A 21,145-nucleotide genomic window follows, 5' to 3' on the forward strand; every position below is an offset into this window, starting at 1 on the left:
CACACAGTGACCTGCTTCCCCCCAGTCTCACTCAGTGCTTCAGGCAAACGTGAAAGAGGAAGCAATCATAGCAAACAGTCACACAGCTAGGTCTCTGCTGAGCTGGGCTCTCTTAATGCTGAACTAATACTTTATGCCATTAGTGGAACTATTTAATTAAACTTTCCACCACCTATTTAATTGCTCCCAGCGTCAATATACCTGCAATAAACTGACAACAGCACGTTGTTTAATCATGCCAGTCTGACAGTTATCTAATTACCATGCCAATATGTAGGTCCACAACCCAGAAATGGTCAGGAACAATGTTATTGTTATTATGTCATGTTCAGTGTTGTTTCTTTATATCTGGAGTAAAGTGTTAATATCTTTGTGCTTTTCCTGCAATGAAATCAGGAAGCGCTAACATAGCTGCGTTCAGCTACTTACTATAAGTACACTATGCTAAAGATTGTGTGCAAAAAGAATAACCAGAGCAGCCACTGTCTAAAGAATAAAAAACTGTTTAGAGAGGTGGTCACAGGGAAGCGGAACACCATGCAGCAAGGGTCAGCTGGAGTCATACCATGGAGGTAATGGTTATTTTGTACTGACATTATCAGATGTTTTCCTCACAAGCAGGCAAACACATGCTTTGCTGCATGCTGTGCAAATAGTTTTTTACCCATCATTGAGGAGTCGGGGGGTGGGGGTGGGGGGGGGGGGGGGGGGGGTCTGGCTGCATAGAAGCCCATGTGCAAATAGATCCATTTCTAATTTGATTTATGAGTACAATAAAAAAAATGTTTGTTGTCTCAGTTGCCATTTTCAAACCTTATTTGATACAACAAGACAGTTGCTACCCACATAGCAAAATTGGTGTGGCCCGGATCTGGCCCACACACAGTGTACATGGGTATGTACACATGGCCCACATACCACAAAGAAAGAATCCACACATGGGCCAGCACAGGACCACCAGTGTGTCTGCAACTGGCTTTGTGCTGGCCCAATGTGTGGATTACCTCTGACAAACCTGATCTGGACCACCAAAGGGCCGCCATTCTTTGCGGTATGTGGGCCATGTGTAAGTGGTGTGGAGCCACGGGCCAGTTGCAGACACACTGCTGGCCCAGAAAAGTTTCAGCTCTGGCCCCAGATGTCAGCCTAATCTGTACCTTAATCAAGCCATGTAATAACAACATGTGCCAGAACATGCAAAACAGTGCAAAAGTAACATGGTGAAACTCTGTTCAGACAGTGAATGGACTGATTCTTGTATAGCACTTTTCTATTCTCCCAGATTACTCAAAGTGCTCTATACAACATGCCACATTCTCCCAATCACACATTTTCTCTATACCGAGCGCTTCCAAACTACATTCACACTCTTGACATGCAGACTGGAGGAGCCAGGGATCAAACCACTAACCTTCCGATCAGTAGGTGACCTGCGCTACCACCTGAGCTACAGCCACCCGGTGGCAAAGATGAGTAAACCGTCACTAGGTTTTGGATAAAGTGTACACCATAGGTGTCAAACTCTGGCCCACGGGCCAAATTTGGCCCGCAGCCTAATTACATTTGGCCCGCGAAGCCATACCAAATTATTATTAGAGCTGGCCTACTGGTATTATACAGCTAATATATATAATGTTTAGTATTAAGCTTTGCTTGTTCCATATTCAGTTTTTCAGCAAAACTTGTTTGAGTCCATAAGAAGAGACTCATTCTTAAATCTGGAGGAAGATTTTCTTTTTTAATAAATATTAATGTTAGCCCGTGACCTTGTTCCAGTTTTGAATTTTGGCCCACTGTGTATTTGAATTTGACACCCCTGGTGTACATGTACAAACCTGTCAAACCTGCATTTGAAACGTTGGCTACCATAGCAGTGTAATATTGCAACATGGCATTTGGATCTTCTAACTAAAATAGGAACATAAATAGTGCCATCATTGCCAGACCTGGCCCACATCTGGTTGACATACACCCTGCCATGACACCGGTCAGTCAGAAGTGCCAGCTTGATGCCAGATCCAGGGAGGACCTGTTTTCTATGACCCTGGGCCACATACACCAAACCACAATAGAGCCAGATATGGCATGCCATCACATAGACAGTGCCATCTATGCCAGGCCTGACCCATATCTGGATGACATACGTCTTACCATGTCAGAAGTCAGCCAGCAGTGCCGGCTTGACACCAGATCCGGGCAGGACCTCCTTGCTATGTGGGTACATCCACATACATTTTCTAAAATTGCCTCTGTGTCAAGTGAGTTTCTTATTCCAAGTTAAACTGAAGCAGCACCTTTAATAGCACGCTCTAATAGCAAACAGCATGCATTACTGAGTTTATTAATTGATATTCCTACTGTGATATTTCAGAATATTGCTTTTGTCACAATTTGCCATGTGTTTGATGTTTTTATTTATATATCTACATTTGTTTTACCTTTTATTAGAGTTTATTTAAAACCTAATTGCATTTTTTAAATGTTTAAATTAAAGAATGTGAACTGCTCTTCACAAACCTCATTAAAAACAGACTAGTTTGAGTATTTACTCACATTAGAAAAATCATTCTCAGAGACAATTTATAGATACCGTGTTGTAAACTGTATGTTGTCCAAAGATTAAAAATTAATCCAAGCAAACAATTTGCTGGGAATGAGTCATGATTCCTAAATTTGCCTGTGCTTGTTTTTCTAAATCCATTGCTGTTACTGTTACTGTTTCCATTGCTGTGGTTGGAAACAAAGCATTGGTTTTATCCCCAGAGACCCTATAAAGGATTTTCAATGCATCAATGGGACATAAAACAACTATGCGCTAAAATGTTTCCCAGAACTTCTCTGTTCCCGTCCATTTGTATTATCATGATGGCACCAGCACCACCTCAGTTGCAACAGGTCAGTGAGCCTAATGAGCTGAATCGTGTAAACAATAAAATGCAATTATACAACAAGGCAGCTGCTTTCACACAAAAACACAATCATGCACACAAACCTGTTTGTTTGAGCTACAATCTGTTTTTAAGGGATTCCATTTATTCCACTATGAGCTGCGCTAATGAACATCCAGACAGCTACTACACTGACCAGCTACAAAAAGTTTTTTCTCACTTTGTCACTTATCTTGCCATGAATGTTTCAACTTACTCCCTGTTTTTCTGGGTTAAATTAGATAAAGACTGATCAACCTATAAGCTAAATATAAAGTTTTAGCCGCAGGCTAGCTAAATTAGCTTTGCCTCAACCTGTTCAGTTCTTTAAAAGCTTTAGAGAGCGGGTTTAGTAGTTTAGTTTGGTAAAAGTAATTTAAGTCCCTAAATGTGCCCATAGTAATAGCATTTTTTAAAATTAAAACTACTAAAAACACATTGTCTAAATAGGTATAATAGTTCATCAAGCTAATAGTGGTCACGTAATAGTGAAAACATGCTAGCAGAGTAGCTGGAAGCAGGGAAAAGGCAGGCCTTGCTTTGTTCAAAGGGTTCACAGCAAAACCTCCAAGCATGACCTTTAAAGGGGGATCATTATTCACCTTGCCAGCTCCAGCTTTTGATACTAGGGCTCTACTACAGTTGCTTTACATGAATAACATTCCCAAATTATCCATATTTATCTTGAACAGCTCCTCAGCTAATCTCCTAGAAAGCAAAACTTTATTCTGTGGGCTAAACAAAAAGGTTAAACAGCTTCTGTGCTCACAAATAGATATGTGAGCCTGATGTGAGAGTCTTCGGGCAATTTCACATAGAAGGCACTGCACACTGAAACCCATGCTGAGGTGTGAAGTACAAATGCATGGCCAATAGAAATGCAGAATGACAGGAAGTGGTTGCATATGTCAATCAGGCACAACATTGTGGCTACTGGCCTGATATAAGGTAAGTAACACATACACACCCGGCCACATCCACATGATGTAAAAGAAAACATGATCGATCAGAGCAGGACAACTTCTTTCATTGCATCGTGGTCTAGTTCTGATGCTCACGTTCCCGTTGTTTATTCTATTGAAACTGCTGACAGGGATCAACATGGGCAGCCTGACTGACCTGCAGCTATCCAGCCACATACACAACAAACTGTGATGCCCTGTGTATTCTGACTCATGTTTATCAGAACCACAATTCTTCAGCAATCTGAGCTCCAGTAGTTCATTTGTTGGACCACACGGGCCAACCAGCGCTGAGCCCTGGCCGTCTATGACCCTGTCGCTGGTTCACCACTGTTCCTTCCTACAGCCACTTTTGTTAGATACTGACCACTGCAGACTGGAGACATTTTTCCCACAAGAACTGCAGTTTTGGGGATGCTCTAATCCAGTTTTCTAGCCATCACAGTTTTGCTGCTCAGATCTTACACTTGCCCATTTTTCCTGCTTTTAACTCATCAACTTGGAGCACAAAATGTTCACCTACTCCCTAATATATCCCACCCACTAACAGGTGCCATGATGAAGAGATAATCAGTGTTTTTCACTCCAATAGTGGTCATGATTTATGACTGATCAGTGTATATGGAAGGGCCCCTTGGTATCCTGTCTCTGTGACATCCTACAGATCCAAGAGTAGAAAAAAACTGTCTGAAAGCGATTGTTTAGATGAGTCTGAAGCCCATCCTTCTGACTCGCAGGGATTACTTACAATACATTGACCTCATTATTTAGAGCTTGGTTAATGTGAGCATTCAAGGATTGGATAAGTGTTCTCTTTAATATTCACTAGCCACATTTGTTACATTTTAATCTGTACAAAACCTAACATGTAAAAGTTAAAGTTGTAATTTAACCAGGGCTAATTTACAAGTGCATTTCTTGGCTAACAGCAGTGGGGAAGTGCTGCTGTAACTGTAATGAGTCTGTCAGGTTGAGTATCTAACACAGTTTATCAGTTCATAACTAGGAATTAATACATTTTCAAACACGTCCTACAAAGGAAACATACTCCCTGATTTAAATGTGGCCTCTGTCCCTTCAAAGTTGTCTTTTTTGTGCAGTGATGAAACCCCTCAGTGGTCTCTTCAACATTTTGATCTCTGCCTGGAACTCCTGTTCTGAACAATTTAAGGTTTGCATTTGTGATTCTACTAGATCCCTCCCACTGTGCCAACACACCAAAGAAAAGGCACACAGTTCCGCTCATTTTCACCAATTTTCCCTCTCAGATGCTTCAGGATGTTAGAAGTGTTTGACCTTCGGGGGACCAATTTATGATGCAAACATGTTAATGTCGCAATAAAATTACAAGCACGCTCTGGGTCACACTCTGAGCCTCATGTGTCTACTTCATGTTTGGAGACTGCAGGCTGCTCTGCAGGAAACTGCTGTTTGGTTTGAAATCCAAAGCTCATCGCTGGTGATGATTCTGGACATTCAAGCATAGCAGGAATGCTGTGAGCACTGTATGACTGCAAGAGCTGACAACCTTAAAGGGAATAACATCTCAATTCATGGGAGCACTTACTCAAGTATTTGATCATGTCTCATAAAACTGAAATGTTAATAAATGTAGAAAATGCTTTGATTTTCTTTCATCAAGTAACACACTATGTCAGAAAGTTTTTTAAAAACACTTGACTTGTTTTTCTGTTGCCTGTTTAATCCACTAAACGGTTCATTTCCTCTGCCAACATTTTGTTTTTATTGCTTTCTCTTTATATCGCCCTCTGCTACCATCCAGGTCCAAGTCCTCATCATTAACAGGCCAGATCACCAAACTGTCCGCTGTAAGCAGCCCACTTAATCCTCTGATGGGAGTACTGGCTATCTTCCACAGTCATCTCTCCAGGTTAATGTCTGTCGCAGGCTGGTGTGTGCGTGTGTGTGTGTGAGCCAGGATATTTGTCACACACAACCGACACTACTTAAATCTGAAGGCACTTTGTACTGTATGCTCACACTCTACCTGTGTCCTGCAGGGTAGAGGTGCCTCATTAGCCAAACAGGCATAAAACACTGCATGTCCAAATGGAGGTGTTTTATGCTGAATGCATACTAAACACGGTTACATAAGGAGCAACGATCAGTGTGACCCATACAACATCCATTTTTTTAGGCATATAAATGTCATCTATACATCTGGTCAACGCATCCCACTGTAAGCCCGCATCCTCTTAAATCAGACTTAGTCTTTTTAGGATAAAAGTACCTCATCAACAAATCCCAGCTCAGAAGAGTTTTACTTTCAAACGTACATAACAGCACAGTACAGTACCTTACATTGTTTTTTGCAACTGTTTTTGAACCCGTCTCTGTTTGTCTCGACCAAAAATATTGTGGTGTGCAGTTAAATTTGTGCTAAAATGCTGATTCCTGATGCTGTGTACTAAAATCCTGTACAGTACTAAAGTACTAAATTTAAGATGGCAGGACAACATGGTGGCTTCCACAAAACGGCACCTGCTCCTGTGTATTTTTAATTAATTTATTCTACATTTATGAGAACATATCTATTTGTATATCTATGAGCACAATATGTTTTCTATTAAATAACCTTTAAATATAAAGCACCTTAGGCTGGCTGTTGTTGTGAAGAAGTGATTTATAAGTAAAATTGAATTAAACTTAATCTCGGTTATCCTACTTTGATTAACCATAAAAGTGTCTTGAATTTTGTTATTTCTTAACCCACTGTCGCATATCTCCATCACAATATGACTGTGAGTAGAACAAAGGATACGCATGGATTATCCACAAGTCTGTGCAATCACACAGCTGATTAACGATGCGCCAGGTTACCGCTGACTGTTCTCAGATGATGCTCTCACAAATGACAGCTTCTGCACCCAAAATCCAACCATCACAAGCAACAAATATGCAGTAATTTAAGACTAGGGGCCATGCTGCTTTCACTAAATAACCATGGAATGACTAGAAAATATTGGCATAAGAGAAAAATGGTAGAAAATTTACATAAAAAGCAGAGACAGCAGGGAAAACAGGCTGAACAGGTGCAAAATGTCGTCGCTCGCCCTGTCAAAAATCAGCTTCCGTTTTCATCATGTGGAGACTCGCTGGCAGGACTGTCTCCTCTTGTGGGCTCTGACCCGCAGCTTGAACTTTAGAATAAAATTATCTGGAAAGTGGGTGACTCGATTGTTTATGCAGCACGAGTGGAAGGAAAGACTTGTAAATAAACGAATGAGGAAAAAGTAAAGTACTTTTCCTCCTGCAGACAAAACTGATGCTAATTACAATTATGAGGCAAAATCAATTTGCAGTTTTTATGTCTTTTAGAAGGAAACGGTCAGGCATTCAAATTCATCCATTTATATCTAACTAGCTCCTATGCCATCTGGTTTAATTCATGAATAATTTCACCCTCAGAAAGTCCATTTGTCCTTGTCCCTCACTCTTTCTGTACAGCTGTACAACCTGCAGCCTCCCTGTGAGTCCTGATTGGAGGTGGCATTTTACTGGCACAATGAGAGCTGCCACTGCACTACGTGTCTCTGCTGGATCCAGCAAGACAGGCCCAGACGCTGCATGTCAGCTGTAATCCTCATTATGCTAATGAGCTTAGGAGCTATCATCACAGGTCAGATGGGAAAAGTAGCCCTAGCAGAGAGAGCGAGAGAGGAGATAATGGGAGTGGTGGAAGGTGCTGAACAAGTTGGAGTGTGTCAGAGAAACAACCTCTTTAACAGAGCAGCGGGAGGAGGGACAGCTTTAAACTCCTGGGATGCTACTCGGGAAAGGAAGCGAGAATGGAAGATGCGGACGCAGAGGGACGCCTGCTTGTACCTGGAAGCATACAATCAGCTGTCTAGACACAAAGAAGAAAGTTGAAATAAAAACGGCCAAACTCGGAGCCCTCCTGTAACCGACGGACACATCCAGATGTTGGTCAGCGCAGCAGATGGGACCCGCTGGTCTAGAGCAGACGCATCTGGATGGCTTTCCCCTGCAACCTCTAGCCCAAATCCCTGAATATGTCTAAAAATATCACGCAGCACATTAAAAGCTTTGCACTCCATCTGACAAGTACGACACAACCACTTTCCACAATTCACTGATATCATCTGCCGCCCAAACTTGCAAAAAAGCAGCTCGTGACGGCCACTTAACAACTGACCATACATCAGAGAGCATGGATTCTTTTTGGACATGGCGTCCAAACAGATTTCTGATTGTTGCCTTTGCTTGATCCTCGCCCACCATCTTATCGCTCTAACCGCATCATCAGAATGTGGAGTGTTTGAGAGCGCCAGAGCCCAGTCGCGTGCCCACTGATGGCTCCGCAACGCCCAGCGACGAGAAGGTCTCGTACCAGCGGAGCCCATGTGCGCAGAGGTGAAGCGCTGCACTGCGCCAGCCTCCCACATCTGCGCTTCCTTCGCGGTGCCAAAGGCAACAAAGTCCATACGTCCACCCGTGTGGCATTTGATCACATGGACTAAACGTCTAAAAGGGTGGAAAGTTTTGTTGGCAAGTCCTTACCTCCTCTTTGTGTGAGTCACCGGTGCGTCGGAGCTCACCGTGGCAGCTCCGCGTAAACGTTTGGACACCCGCAGAGGACAGCGGCGGAAGCGCCGTGCACCTGTTCAGTGAGAGAATCCAGCAAGACCAGCAGTTACCTCCGTCCTCCTCACACACACTGATTCAACATTTCTCCCGACTCCTGCCTGCTCCGCCTGTCCCTCGCCTCCGGTCTCCTCCCCTCACTCACTCACTCACTCACTCAACAGCGCGCATTTACGCAGTCTCAAAAAGACCTCGTCCCCCCACCCCCCGTTGCCAGCTGTGCCTCTTCATCATCCTGAAGTGAAAACACCCAACTCATCGCCACTTTATTTTATTTATTTATTTATTTATTTTTAAACTCGGTGCCTGCGTCGCTGTTTCTCGGCTGAGCCGCCGCGCAGAGCCAGCACCAGGTAACTCCAGACTCACCTGAAAGAAGGAATGGCGCGTCTGTAGGTGAAGCTGCTCCACAAGCTGCTCTGCTGCCCCCGCGTGGACTGAGGGAACTCTCGACATCCGCTTAAAATACGCAAAATACGTCAGAGTGGAAACGAAACTTCAGCCAAACGACGCAGTTTGATTGAAACTGCAGACTGAATTGGGTGTGTTTTACAGGAGTCAACAAAATAGATTAAGTTGTAACAGACAAAATAAGATTGCAATGGAAACCTTTAGAATCAGACCCACTGAGGTGAAAGAATCCTAATGAAAATGTCTTTATTTACTATTTATTAAATCTATGATTTATTAAGTGGTGGTTAAGGTGAAAAAAAATATTGCAGAGTGATTGGAAACTAAAGTTGCAAGCGAGAGTGAAAAGTAGCAGAACAACTTCAATAATTAAAAACCAATCCCCCTCAAACATACAGAGTAAATGCCCTGAATGTTAGTTTGTGTTTCTGGGTTCTGTATAAAACCAGAATGCTCCACATCATCTGTTTTGATCAAGTCTTTTGAATTTGGAGAAACTAATTAAAATAAATAAATAAGGGATCAACAAACTGTTGATTGCTGACTGACAACAGGCAGTCTGTGACACAGTACTGTGCAGTGCATGCTCATACAGTACTGTCAGCTTCACAGTAATTATTTGTCACTTTCATTCTAACTGAGATGATGATCGCTGACCACCAGGCCACAGTGACTACATCCATTTTTTATCATCTATAACAAATAGACTCATCATGTGAAAGCAATGCCAGCTATGCTAACAGAAACTAGTAAGTATTTAATTTTTACACACAATATAAAGACGCTTGGTGTGAAGCATTCAAGTTTTATTTAAAAAGACAAACAAAACAAAAAAAAATACACTTGTTACTAATGGGTCAGACCACACCCATCATCAAACTGGGATTTTTAACCTTTATATGATTTGAAAGTTTCATGAATGTTTTGCACAGAGGCTTCTCTGTGTGTTTAGGTCCAAAACAGTTCATTATGTATAGACTTCACATTGGGGAAGACGTTTACAAAACCTATGGATGGATTTTGTTTTTATTTCTGGGCTTATTCACTGATGTCCCTCTACCCTCTGCAACAGAAGGAATAAATCAATCATCGGCAGCATATTTATCATGTATCAGAATCAGTCCTGACCTGGCTCGTCACAAGTCGAAGTGTCTGACCTCTGACAAACCAAAGCAGCTAATTACTGAAATGTTTGAGCAGAAGCATCTTACTAAATCCTCACTTCTAACACCTCAGTTAAAGCCAGCTTTACAATTTAATCTCATCCCAACCCACAGAGACAGGAAGCATTTTATCTCTCACACACAGACCTTATCATTCCGTATTCTGACTTCACCATTTTCCACATGAAATAAGCTCTGGTATCTGCAGGAGTGTTTGGGCTTATGAAGAAGATAAGAATATTTCGCTTTTACAGTAAAGTGTCTGCAATGGTCACAACTAACAGAGTCATATAGTACAGCTCCATACTGACATCAACACTGTACCTTGTGTCATTGATCATTACTGGGTCTCCTTTCTCTCTCTCTCTCTCACAGACACACAGAGTTACTAATCATAATAATCATATACATGAGTTTTATCTGTTTATGTAAATACAGCACGTCGGAGAGGTTACCTTTATGGATTTGGTTATATATATATCAGTACATTGAACGCTGCAGTGCTATGTGAATGCATTTGTTTGTATTACACCAAAGGTTGTCTTATTTTGCTGTGTAAAAAAAAACAAAAAAAAACACTTGCTAACACATGAAAATTAAAAGCATTAGCATTTTATTGAACATCAATGGGAGCATCTCCTTTAACAACAGTCAAACCTTGGGAATTTCACCTCAGTACTCAGTTGTTCACAGCTGTGTTGGCTTTTTTTTTTTTACTAGATTTAATGTTGAAGTTTTGGTGCCTCCATCAAAAAATACAAACCTATTGATTCATAGGTTTGTATTTTTTGACTGCATTTGCAATATTTGACTGCATTTGTCAGAGGTTTTCACACATCCAGTGACCTAATGGTTCAACTTACACAAGTTATTGAAAATTCAGTGTTGTGATTAAAGTACAAATCAGTTTGCTTTGTATGAATAAATAAATTACTGAGGTTTAAGCATGGTCTTTAAGCATGTGTTAACTGGCACTTTGAAATAAAATGTAAAAATGCCCAGTGTTCAGTGGAAACATGAATTCAGTGTCCACAGAAACCAACATGGCAGCTGAAATGACCTGATGTGTGCTGAGCTATGAGATCATTTTAGCTTCCTCAAAGTAAAAAAAAAGAAGAAAAAAAGTAAAATTCCTGTTCTTCTGAACTGGTTTAACACTAAATAATGCATTTATTTAGCTGATTTTCTCCAAATATTGCAAACATCTGCACTACATTTGGATGGAATCCCATCTTCAATAAATAAAATACCTTTAATTTACATCATTTTAAATAAAAACCTTTTAAATAATGTTAAAACTTGATAACTGGAGAGTTTTTTTTAGTAGTAGTTACTGTCCGAGTGATTTTCCAGTGAGTATACAGGCTGTGATTTAGACCCTGACTGATACAAGTCAGCTGATATTATTGGCTGATAGCAGCATATTAAATGCTCTATTCAATATGTGCCAACCAAAACCTGGTTTTTAACATTACAAGGCAGAAAATGCATTTTCTTTCTTCTTCTTCTTCTTCTTTTTTTTTTTTTAAAACTTCCTAAAAATCAGCATCAGCCCCAAAGAGTTCATCAGTCGGGTCTTTTGTGACGTTATCACAGCTACTAAAGCTTTCTCTCCAAACTTTTCTTATTAGTGTATTCATCAGCAAGGAAAACATTGGTGAAAATATGCAATAAAAAAAGAAAAACAAAAAAACACCACTCTATCTACATCTGGGTCCTTTATATTACTGCTCATTTGGCTGTCATTAAAAACTGACCTGAGAAAAACAAAGTCATTAAAGCCTCCCTGGAAGCTTAGCAATAAACATATTCTAAAACCCCTCAAAGCAAAAATTACCATAACTTCCTCCCAAATTCAACGTATTAGACAATTCTCTCAAGCATGCCTTTAAATAAAATAAAAATAACTCAGTGCAAACAAATTAAATGCAAACGTCTCTGTAGCTCAGATGTTACTCTCTACCATCTAACTGCTTTATTGAGCGCTCCATAGACACCGGATCCGATCAGGAGCACGATATGTACTCTTCTACATCTATTATGGTGACTTTTGACAGCAAGACAGTAATATTAAACCAGGTTACAGCACAAAGTTTGAGCCAACTGTCACAAAGAGTTACTTTATGACTGCAGTGCATTCAGAAGTAACACATACTCAGTAATCAGATGCTTCAGTCACCTGAAAATATTCAAGTATTACCGCTGGGTTCTGAGTGGATGTAAACAACGGCCCGAGAAAGAAAAAGGAGCTGAAGCAAAACCCACAACTAACATAAGAGCTGAAGAGCTTTTCTCCATATCTGACACCAATTATTCTGTCTGCCTCCAAATTCTGAGAGTTTGGCCAATTATACCGTGGAGTGATTAGTCACAGAGCTGTCGGTGTAATTAGAGAGTCCAGCCCGGCCAATTCAGTGCTCAACTGGGTCAAAAACGTGGGTCCCAGTTCACTTTAGGACAGCAGACAGTGCAATCTCACTGAAGTGCTCCTTGTTTACACAGTTATCCTTTTTTATCAAGGATATGTGGTATTTAAACCGTTTAATGAATTGCAGTCCTGTTTACATAGCTGCCGCTTTTTTCTATGTCCACCTGTCCATATAACTTGTTTCTTCATGTAACTGCTTAATATTTGTGTTTGGATGAACTTTAAACTTTGGGCAAGTCTTCTGCTTTGGTGTGTAATAGTCCTGCCTGCCTGTTAATCCTGTCTGCACTGCAGGTTGTCTCACAGACAAACTGATGTACTGTACAGGAAGTATGCAAAGTTTGTAGTGTGTTCTAGGTTGCCCCCTGCTGGACATTCTTCTCATAGTTTTCCAGACAGATGTGGACACGCTGAGTGAAGTAGCTGGGGTCAGAAATGGCCTGGAGGAGGTTGGTTTGGATCAAGGTGATATCATACAGCTCGGAGATGCAGGCTATACGAGTGTCTGAGCCACCCGGGTCCAAAAACACCTGCAACGCACGCACGCACGCACACGCACACGCACACACAAAAAGAAAACCAGAGTAAGGTTAGAAGTCATGTTTAGTTTCTGGAGCTCTGAAGCAGCTACAGCCTACATCTCTGCATCTACCAGTCTACCAGCCTGTACGCAGTTATGACACACAGTCTGGGGATATATATAATAGAGCCTCAAAATACATGACAAATGCACACGTGTGAAACATACTGCAACAGGCTGGTGTACGGCAGTGAACACCTAGTGAGCCATGCCGAAAACAAAATGCCATCTCTAAATTACAGAAGCGTTGCATTCACAAAAGCAACCCATTTCCAAGACCCTGTCTCCTCCTACAATACTAAATCTATTATCATGAACTAATTTGGTGTACTTTATTTTTCTAAACTCACCAGATACAGGCTGAACTGTGTGAGTAAAGTGGTGCTATTACCTTCGGGTTAACTATAGTATCCTCATCATTCTGTCGTATGTTGTCATCTATAAAGATGTGCTGTACGTGCTTGTCAAAGGGGTCGACCCACATTGGTTTCCCCCCACGGATGGAGAAGGAATTAGCAGCCCACCTGGACAGAAAACAATGAATATAGGGAAAGGTTTGGAAAAGCTCAGAATAAAACCCCAAAATCCACAGCCAGGTTTTCTTAGAGAAGCTTTCTGCATACCAGTCAAAGTGGTCCTGAAATCCTCCCAGACCCTGCACGGAGCTGAAGTACTCGTACAGGCCTCTCTCTCCATCGCGAGAGGACACCCGCTCCTCGGCTCGATTCAGGACGATTCCCTTCTTGCTGCAGCGGATCTTGCCTGGAGTCACAGCCACGCTCAGCTGAGCCAAGAGCAAGAAGAAGAGTCAGAGATAAAGAAACGAGATGGAGAGCTCTTCTTTAAAAGAACTCTGTTGTAAGCAAAATCTAAAATAAAAATAAACCAATTATGTGATATTATTCTGTTATTAAAATAAGGCCTCTGGTAGACTTGACCTAAATTAATTGTGCAATCAGCTTAAATTCTTGCAGATGTGAAATTTAAAAAAAAAAACAACTCTGCCATGCTGTACTGTGGATACTTAAAAATGTCCTCAGCTCTACAGTGATTCCTTTATTGTCTTGCTGACAAACCATTTTTTTTCACCTATTTCATATCTTAGCTAAAAGTTGTCCTCTGTTGCCAGCGTGAGCAGAGGGGTTGGGGACAACAGGCACACAAACAGGCGTTATCTGTTTAAATATCTTTAAGAGGCCGTTAATTAACAATTTCATCCAAAGTTTAGAAATTAAATCTTTACTCTAACCTAAATATACGTCTAACCTCAACCATAAAACCAAATTCAAACAAGGCTAGAATTTCAGGATACATAGAAACACACACATATGTTTTTACATTTCATTCATTTTTAATATTATCAATAATTTATTTTATATTTATCTTTCTTTAATATTTATTGTTTTTATTCCATTTTCCTTTTGTTTTACCAATATAAATGTAAAATGGACTTTTCTCCATTAACAACTTACTTTCCTGTAAAAACATGACTTTTTACCCCTTTATTCTAGTGTACCTACCTTTAAGTACTGGCAGGTCAATATAATTAAACAGATCTATTTGATCTGAAATTAGAGTGTAACTACAGGGGAATTTTAACAACTAACACTAACAAATACTAAAAGGTTATTTCCTTTATATTTGTATTTGATTTTAGTTTATTTTCATTGTTTTCCAAAGATCTAGGGTATTTTGTCATTACAGTTAATAACAAACATATCTATATTTAGTTTACTATAATAACCTCAGTAGGCCTTATATCTAAATACCTTTAAGCATCTCTGTGTGCTAAATGCTATTCAGCATATTCCAGCATGTTAACAGTGAAACATGGCAAAAAATAAATAAAACGTACACATCGCCACTGCCACTTTTTATATGTGCATTTAACTCAAAGCATCACTGAGCTGAGGTACAGCTGAACACAGCTGTTCATGCCTCTGACAACCTGTTATGTCACTAAAAACACGACATCATCATTGTCTCTTTCGTGTTCAAGCACAGATGGATGGATGACCTACGAGTAGTCGGTTTAACATTAACACTGGTTCTGAGCACCATTCTGCACACAGCTACTGCAGTGTTTCTTTACTGTTTGTCCCCCATCACTCTGCATGCTTTGCCTCACAGGGTCTGCTTTCCCCTGCTGAATCAAACACTGGGGATTTTCAGTGTACTCTACTTAAAACTACTGGCTTAAAAAGCTTAAACCATCATGTGGTGCATTTGCAACATACAGTCAAATCCAATGTGAAATTAAAGAGATGTAATAATAACTGGCTGTGCTGGTCTGATTTTACAATCAGGTACACAGATGCCACCAAACACAGTGATGTGGACATTAGGATGGAGTTGGCCTGAACTGTAAACTAACCAAGGTTTAATAACCTCATTTAATTAAACGCTTTTCCCCCTGTACACACATCCCCGCAACTTGACATCAAATACAGCAGAGCAGCTGCCCCCAAGTAGCAGGAAGACAACTCAAGTTCACAAAGTGAGCAATCACATTAGTTCCTGTGATTGATCTCCCCCCTGCTCCGTCTGTCTCGACACACAGATTAATAGCATCTGACAGGAGGCTGCTTGAATAAGATTTCCACTGAGCTCTTCTTCACAGAGATAACTGTGGCTGACAGGCTAAGTTTGAGGGCATCTCGTCCATCCTCCTCCACACATATCTATCCAGCCATCCTTTCCAATCTCTGCTTTTCTCTCTTTGAATCAATCGGTTTCACTCTACTGCACTAACATGTACAAAACCCTCCAGGTGACGAGTCAAGTGCATGCATGTTTGAGTCTGGGGAAGGTTTCATGTGTAAGAGCACAGAAGATTGTGCTCTGCACAAGATCTAGTGCACAACACCAATTTATCAAGCATAGTCTAAAATACCCCACCCACCCAAAAAAAAGCTGAACAAATTACGATACTTGCAGCACAGCTACAATGAATTCTATTGGTCAAAAAATAAATTAATAAAAAAATAAATAAAAAGAGCAACAAAGCAAGACATTAATAATAAGGCTTCTAATTACCGTGTCCTATTTACTGTTTTTAAACAAGTGTTTGAAGTTGCCTCCTTCTATTCTTTAATGATGTGAGGCTTAAAGTGTAACTAAAATAAGTTCATCAGCTCGATGTGCATGCAACATTAATAGCTTAAGGTTATAACATTACATAAAAGACCTGGTTGGAGGTGACTTGGAGGTGTAGCTCCAGCTGGCTGTAGCTCAGAGGCAGGGCAGGTCATTTACTTACATTACATAAGTGGAAGATTGGTGGCTCCAAATATCTTTGGGCAAGATGCTGACCCCACTACTTACTTTCTGATGCAATGTGTGAATGTTAGATAGAAAGCACAAAAACCTGCTTGTATGAATGCATGAGTGAGGCAAAAAGTGCTTTGAGTGCTCAGAGTAGAAAGGCACTATATAAGCACAATTTACAACTTACTCATGTATCACTTCCAGGTAGTGATGACAGCAACAGTTATAAGCTGAGAAGGAAGTGAGACCAGTGGTGTGTATGTATCATTGTTCCAGTGGAACCATTTTGAGTACGAGTTCTCATGGACTAACGCAGTGAAGGCAAGAACGTGAAATGCAGCTTTAAAAGATGTGGGCTATGACGTCAGAATATACACTGCTGGGGCTTCTATATACTCACTCTTCCTTGAATAAATCAACATTGTAGGAACATATCATTTGGGACGCCATTACTCCTCTGACTGACCTCTGACTTTGTCTCTTTTCTTCACGGTTTTGTTTTTCTGGTGAAGAGGACTTGTTCTTTAATGATAAATCGTAGGTAAGAACCTTCATATTTTGAGTCTGAAGGTGCAGGCAGGAATATAAATGTGTCTCCATGAACGCCTACAACTGTCTTTCTCCTCTTCTTTTGGCAAACTATGTACGTGGCTGATCTCCAGCCACATATATAAAACACCATTAGTCAGATGGGAGATCTCCTTCCCAGCCCTCTGGACTCGAATATGGTGGAGCAACATTGTGGCAACCAGAAACTGCAAACCCGCTCCAGTATATTTTTAATGGATTTAAGTTTATGAGAATACATGAATGAAACATGAAATTACATGTGTACATTTACGAGTACAGTAGTTTTTCTATTAAATAACCTCAAAAAATTACTGACTGTACTAGGGATGCAACGATACCAATTTTTTCAAACCGATACGATACCGATTCTTGGATCTGAATACTTGCCGATACAGAGTACAAAAAAACGATACTTCTACCACACAAATACAATTAATTGGAAGACAGGTTTTATTATATTCCCTGCCGATAAAAAATAAAATCTTAATAAAAATGACCACAAAAAAATTTCGAGTGAAAAATAAGCACTTCTGTTAAATTATTGCAGAGTCTCCACATTGTAATTTTACAAAATATCACTGAACTATTGGCACTGTCTCGAGCTTTCAGAATAATAAATAAACACTTCTGTTTGGAATAAAATAAACACAAATTAGGTTTGAGAATAAAATAAACTTTTAAATTATTGCAGAGTGTCCATATTGTAAACAAACAAACAAAATAATTATTATTAAATAAATAATAAAATATAAAAAAATTATAAAATAAATAATAAATAAAATAATAATTGGCCCCCTAGTGGCCAATCTAAAAAAACTACAACAGAAATGACAAGCCACCCTCTGATTAATGAAATAAGTTGGTATCGGTTCATGGTATCGGTTAACTTTTACGAGTATGAGTACACACACATTTTACAGTATCGGCCCCGATACCCGATACCAGTATCGGTATCGGTGCATCCCTAGACTGTACCTTTAATGCTGGTAGCATTCGTTTCTGCACCAATTAAAAACTCTACTCAAAGTGCAACTTTTACAGTTGCTGCTGTCCCTGATTTATCTGAACAGGTTTTCATTACAGGTAAACCAAATCCTGAAAATATTACCTCATATGAAAGGCACCCTGATTCTAAATGACTTATTTCAGTCCATTTACTGTCTTGCAACTATAAACCTCTACATGTTGCTCCAAAAAGTGTCTTCTAGAACAATGACGGACAGTTTGTTTTTTTAAAACCAGTTTCACCCCTGCTCTTCCATTCATGCCATTTGTAACTAATCACATACGTTGTCATTATATAGTGCAGTCTCATCAAGTATTACAGCTGAATGTATGCCTGTGTTAGTTACCTTTAGCTGAGGCAGATCAGGGAACAGCGGGTGTGCCCCGTCGAGTGCTCGGGATACGGCTTTTAGCACGCGGGGTAGGTCGGTTCCAAACGTACGGAAGAGGATGGCAAACTCACGACCTTCCTGTGATAGATCTCTGAGCAGCTGGAAGAAGGACGGGAGGATCCAGTGGTACAGGCGTCCGTCTTCTCCTTTTACAGACAGGTCTCTGTCTGCCTGCAACAGACACAGGGCCACAAAGCAGTTAACACTAATTGCATCAACCTGTCAAGCCGGTTTGCAACAAGCGCAACAGCTGATTTAATCGTGGAAAGCAGCACTTGGCCGCTAACCCAGATGTAGACATGCATACAACATCCTGACTCCCAATCACAGGTGTGAATAGAAAATTCACACCAGTTATATAAGTAAGGTAAGGTAAAGACCCCACAATAACACAGAGAAAAAGTACTGTGGTAACTGGTAACTGTGTTAAGGAAAAACTCCCTTTTAACAGGAAGAAACTTTCAGCAGAACCAGGGTCAGAAACATTGTGTGAAAATTAACTGAGAAAATGAATGATTCATGAGTAAATATTAAATTGGTTATAGCAGCATGATAAGGCATAGCTTAAATTTAAAATGAAAAACTTTAAAGTGCTGCACTTGTTTCCTCCCAGATGCCGCTGCACTAACAAAACTGCATCGCATATATGCAGATTCCAGGTGAAAAGGGTTTCTGAAAAGGGTCGCTGAAAAATCAGAATCTGACAAAAAGGAATAATTAGAGGGTAACGGTTTTGTCTCAGTGCCCCCGCAGCGACTCTGTCTATCAAGACACCAACCTTTACCCCATCAGGCCAGCAGAGCAGGTCCAGGTGCTCATCCAGAACCTTACGGAAGCGACGGCCAGCACCAGAGGTGAAACCAGGAATCCGTCCAAACTGGGAGTAGTAGCTTACAGCCTCGCTGCAGGGTGGGAGCAGAGAGGGTGAGTCACTCAACCACTCCCAGGTTCCTGTATAGAAACAATGACAACACAATAAACAACTGGACAAAGGAGGGTCTATTTCCAAGATTTTAACATGCACATTAAAATAAACTTCCCCTTTACTTTTTTGAAAAATCACTGCTTTTGTTTTGAACTCTGTGTAAGTTAAACTGAAATAATAATTTTCATTCATTAATAAAATGTAACATGTCAACCCCTTAGCCTTGGTGGAACTTACATTCTGCCAAACATTAAAGAAAATAAGAATTTAATTTGCGTTAAATAAAGGTAACCTGTCCCTTTGGATGGTATTCAACTTTTCCAATGATGCGTTTAATTTCAATCAAGCCCAAGTATTTGTAAAGCGCGTAAACGTATTGTTGCGGGGGTCTAACAGAGAAAGTAAAAAGTAAACGGTTCCCCGGTGTCACCTGACTGACACGCGCGCGCGCGCCCGTGCACATACATTCCTAGCATTCCCGCGTGTTGCTGGAAAGCACCATCCGTGTTTACCGTGTTTGTTCTTCTTCCCCCAAGTGACAGTGGTCAGAAAGTAGTCCAGAGCAGCCAAAGTCCCCTGACACGTCACGGCGTCCGACACCAGTATGGTGTTGTTTAGGTCAACATGTAGCACCAGCCTTTTCTTCGTCAGCTGGTGATGTGCGGTCCAGAGCCCCTGAGGGACTGTCAGCGCAGGGTCACGTGCCCCCCACACAGAAGCGTGGACTTCTTCGCTTTCTGTGCCGTCATGTTCTTCAGCTTGGCGCCAGCTGCTCTCACCGACATCCGACATAACAGCGTCGTTAGTGGACTGAGACTATCACAGACAAAAATTCCTACCTGACCGGCTTCAGGATTGACTCATAGTTATTTACCGGTTCTCCCTTGCCCACTTTCTTCTTCTTCAGCCGCTCTGTGGCTGAATGCAACCAAACCACGCGAAACAGCGCCACCTTGCGTTTGTTGTGTCACGCACACGTGTTTATTCATGTGCATATGGAAGTTATAGCTAATGATATTATAAAGCAGGATGGGCATCTAACGTTCTCACAGTCAAAATGTGTCATCAACACGCTGGTTGCTCTGTTCTGATTAGTTCCCAGTGACAGCAAGTAGGCACCAGCAGAAATAAGGCTCAATGTGATGATGCTAAATGAATGAATTTCAGCCTTAAGTGTATTATGTCCACCTGCACTTTCACTAGTCTGACTTGGCATTCTTTTGAAGGTGTCCTTCTGTGTTTAGGTCGTACAGATTTTTTATAGATGAGGAATGAAAACTGCATTTTTTTAAAGTATTTCCCAAGTGCTGTTAAACAGAGCAAGAATTTGTTTTTTGTAATTCAGCTTTTCCAAACATCTTAGATTTATTTTGGATGCTCACATTATTCTGCTGTGCACACAGAAACTGCACCAAAAACAAAAGCTACTAGGGTCAAAACTATCAGCCCCCTGTTGCTAATAGTCGACTGTAATTCATTTTTGCTGAATAACAGACTGCAGTTGTTTCCCTGAGCAATCCTAGCCCATTCTTCTTTGGAAACTCTCTCAGATGTAATGGTTTCCTGGCAGACCTTGGTATTCAGTTAACCTGATTTCATTTTCAGTGGCAGACAAGTCAGTCACTTTGGTCTTCTGGAGTTAGTTCTTCACCACCTCCACAAGAGCAAAAGAGCAACACGCGTTTTGGATCGTTACATTTGAAGACAAAGTGACAACCAAGACCCAGTTTTTCCACACACTAAAACTTCCCCACAGCACAACACCACCAGGTTTCACTGTGGGGACGCTGCTCTCTCCCTTCTTTCACCAAACATACGTCGTCTCTGTGATTAAAAAAACTCTAGTTTTGTCTAATCTGACCAAAGGATGCACTTCCAGTATGCAGAGT

The 21,145-nt window shown here is 40.8% G+C and overlaps 2 protein-coding genes across 3 annotated transcripts in view; both read right to left on the bottom strand.

Annotated features, from left to right (window-relative positions):
• Positions 1 to 8,636, bottom strand: part of klhdc8b (kelch domain containing 8B) — a 225,985-nt gene extending 217,349 nt beyond the window's left edge. For both annotated transcript variants that reach the window (XM_006804065.2, XM_035913509.2), the window contains exon 1: positions 8,432 to 8,636. The gene's annotated coding sequence lies outside the window, so the exon portion shown is untranslated. The remainder of the gene's footprint in view (positions 1 to 8,431) is intronic.
• A 2,049-nt stretch (positions 8,637 to 10,685) lies between these two features.
• Positions 10,686 to 20,158, bottom strand: si:dkey-32e6.3 (uncharacterized). Its single transcript, XM_006804064.3, has 6 exons — positions 19,769 to 20,158; positions 19,110 to 19,282; positions 18,287 to 18,502; positions 13,721 to 13,881; positions 13,489 to 13,621; positions 10,686 to 13,047 (listed from the first exon to the last, which is right to left on the bottom strand). The coding sequence occupies exons 1-6, from the start codon at positions 20,046 to 20,048 to the stop codon at positions 12,871 to 12,873; spliced, it is 1,140 nt and encodes a 379-aa protein (XP_006804127.1). The 5' UTR covers positions 20,049 to 20,158; the 3' UTR covers positions 10,686 to 12,870.
• Positions 20,159 to 21,145: the final 987 nt, after the last annotated feature.

The sequence above is a fragment of the Neolamprologus brichardi genome, chromosome 20 (genome assembly GCF_056152115.1).
Source record: "Neolamprologus brichardi isolate AB-2024 chromosome 20, ASM5615211v1, whole genome shotgun sequence".
Taxonomy (NCBI): Eukaryota; Metazoa; Chordata; class Actinopteri; order Cichliformes; family Cichlidae; genus Neolamprologus; species Neolamprologus brichardi.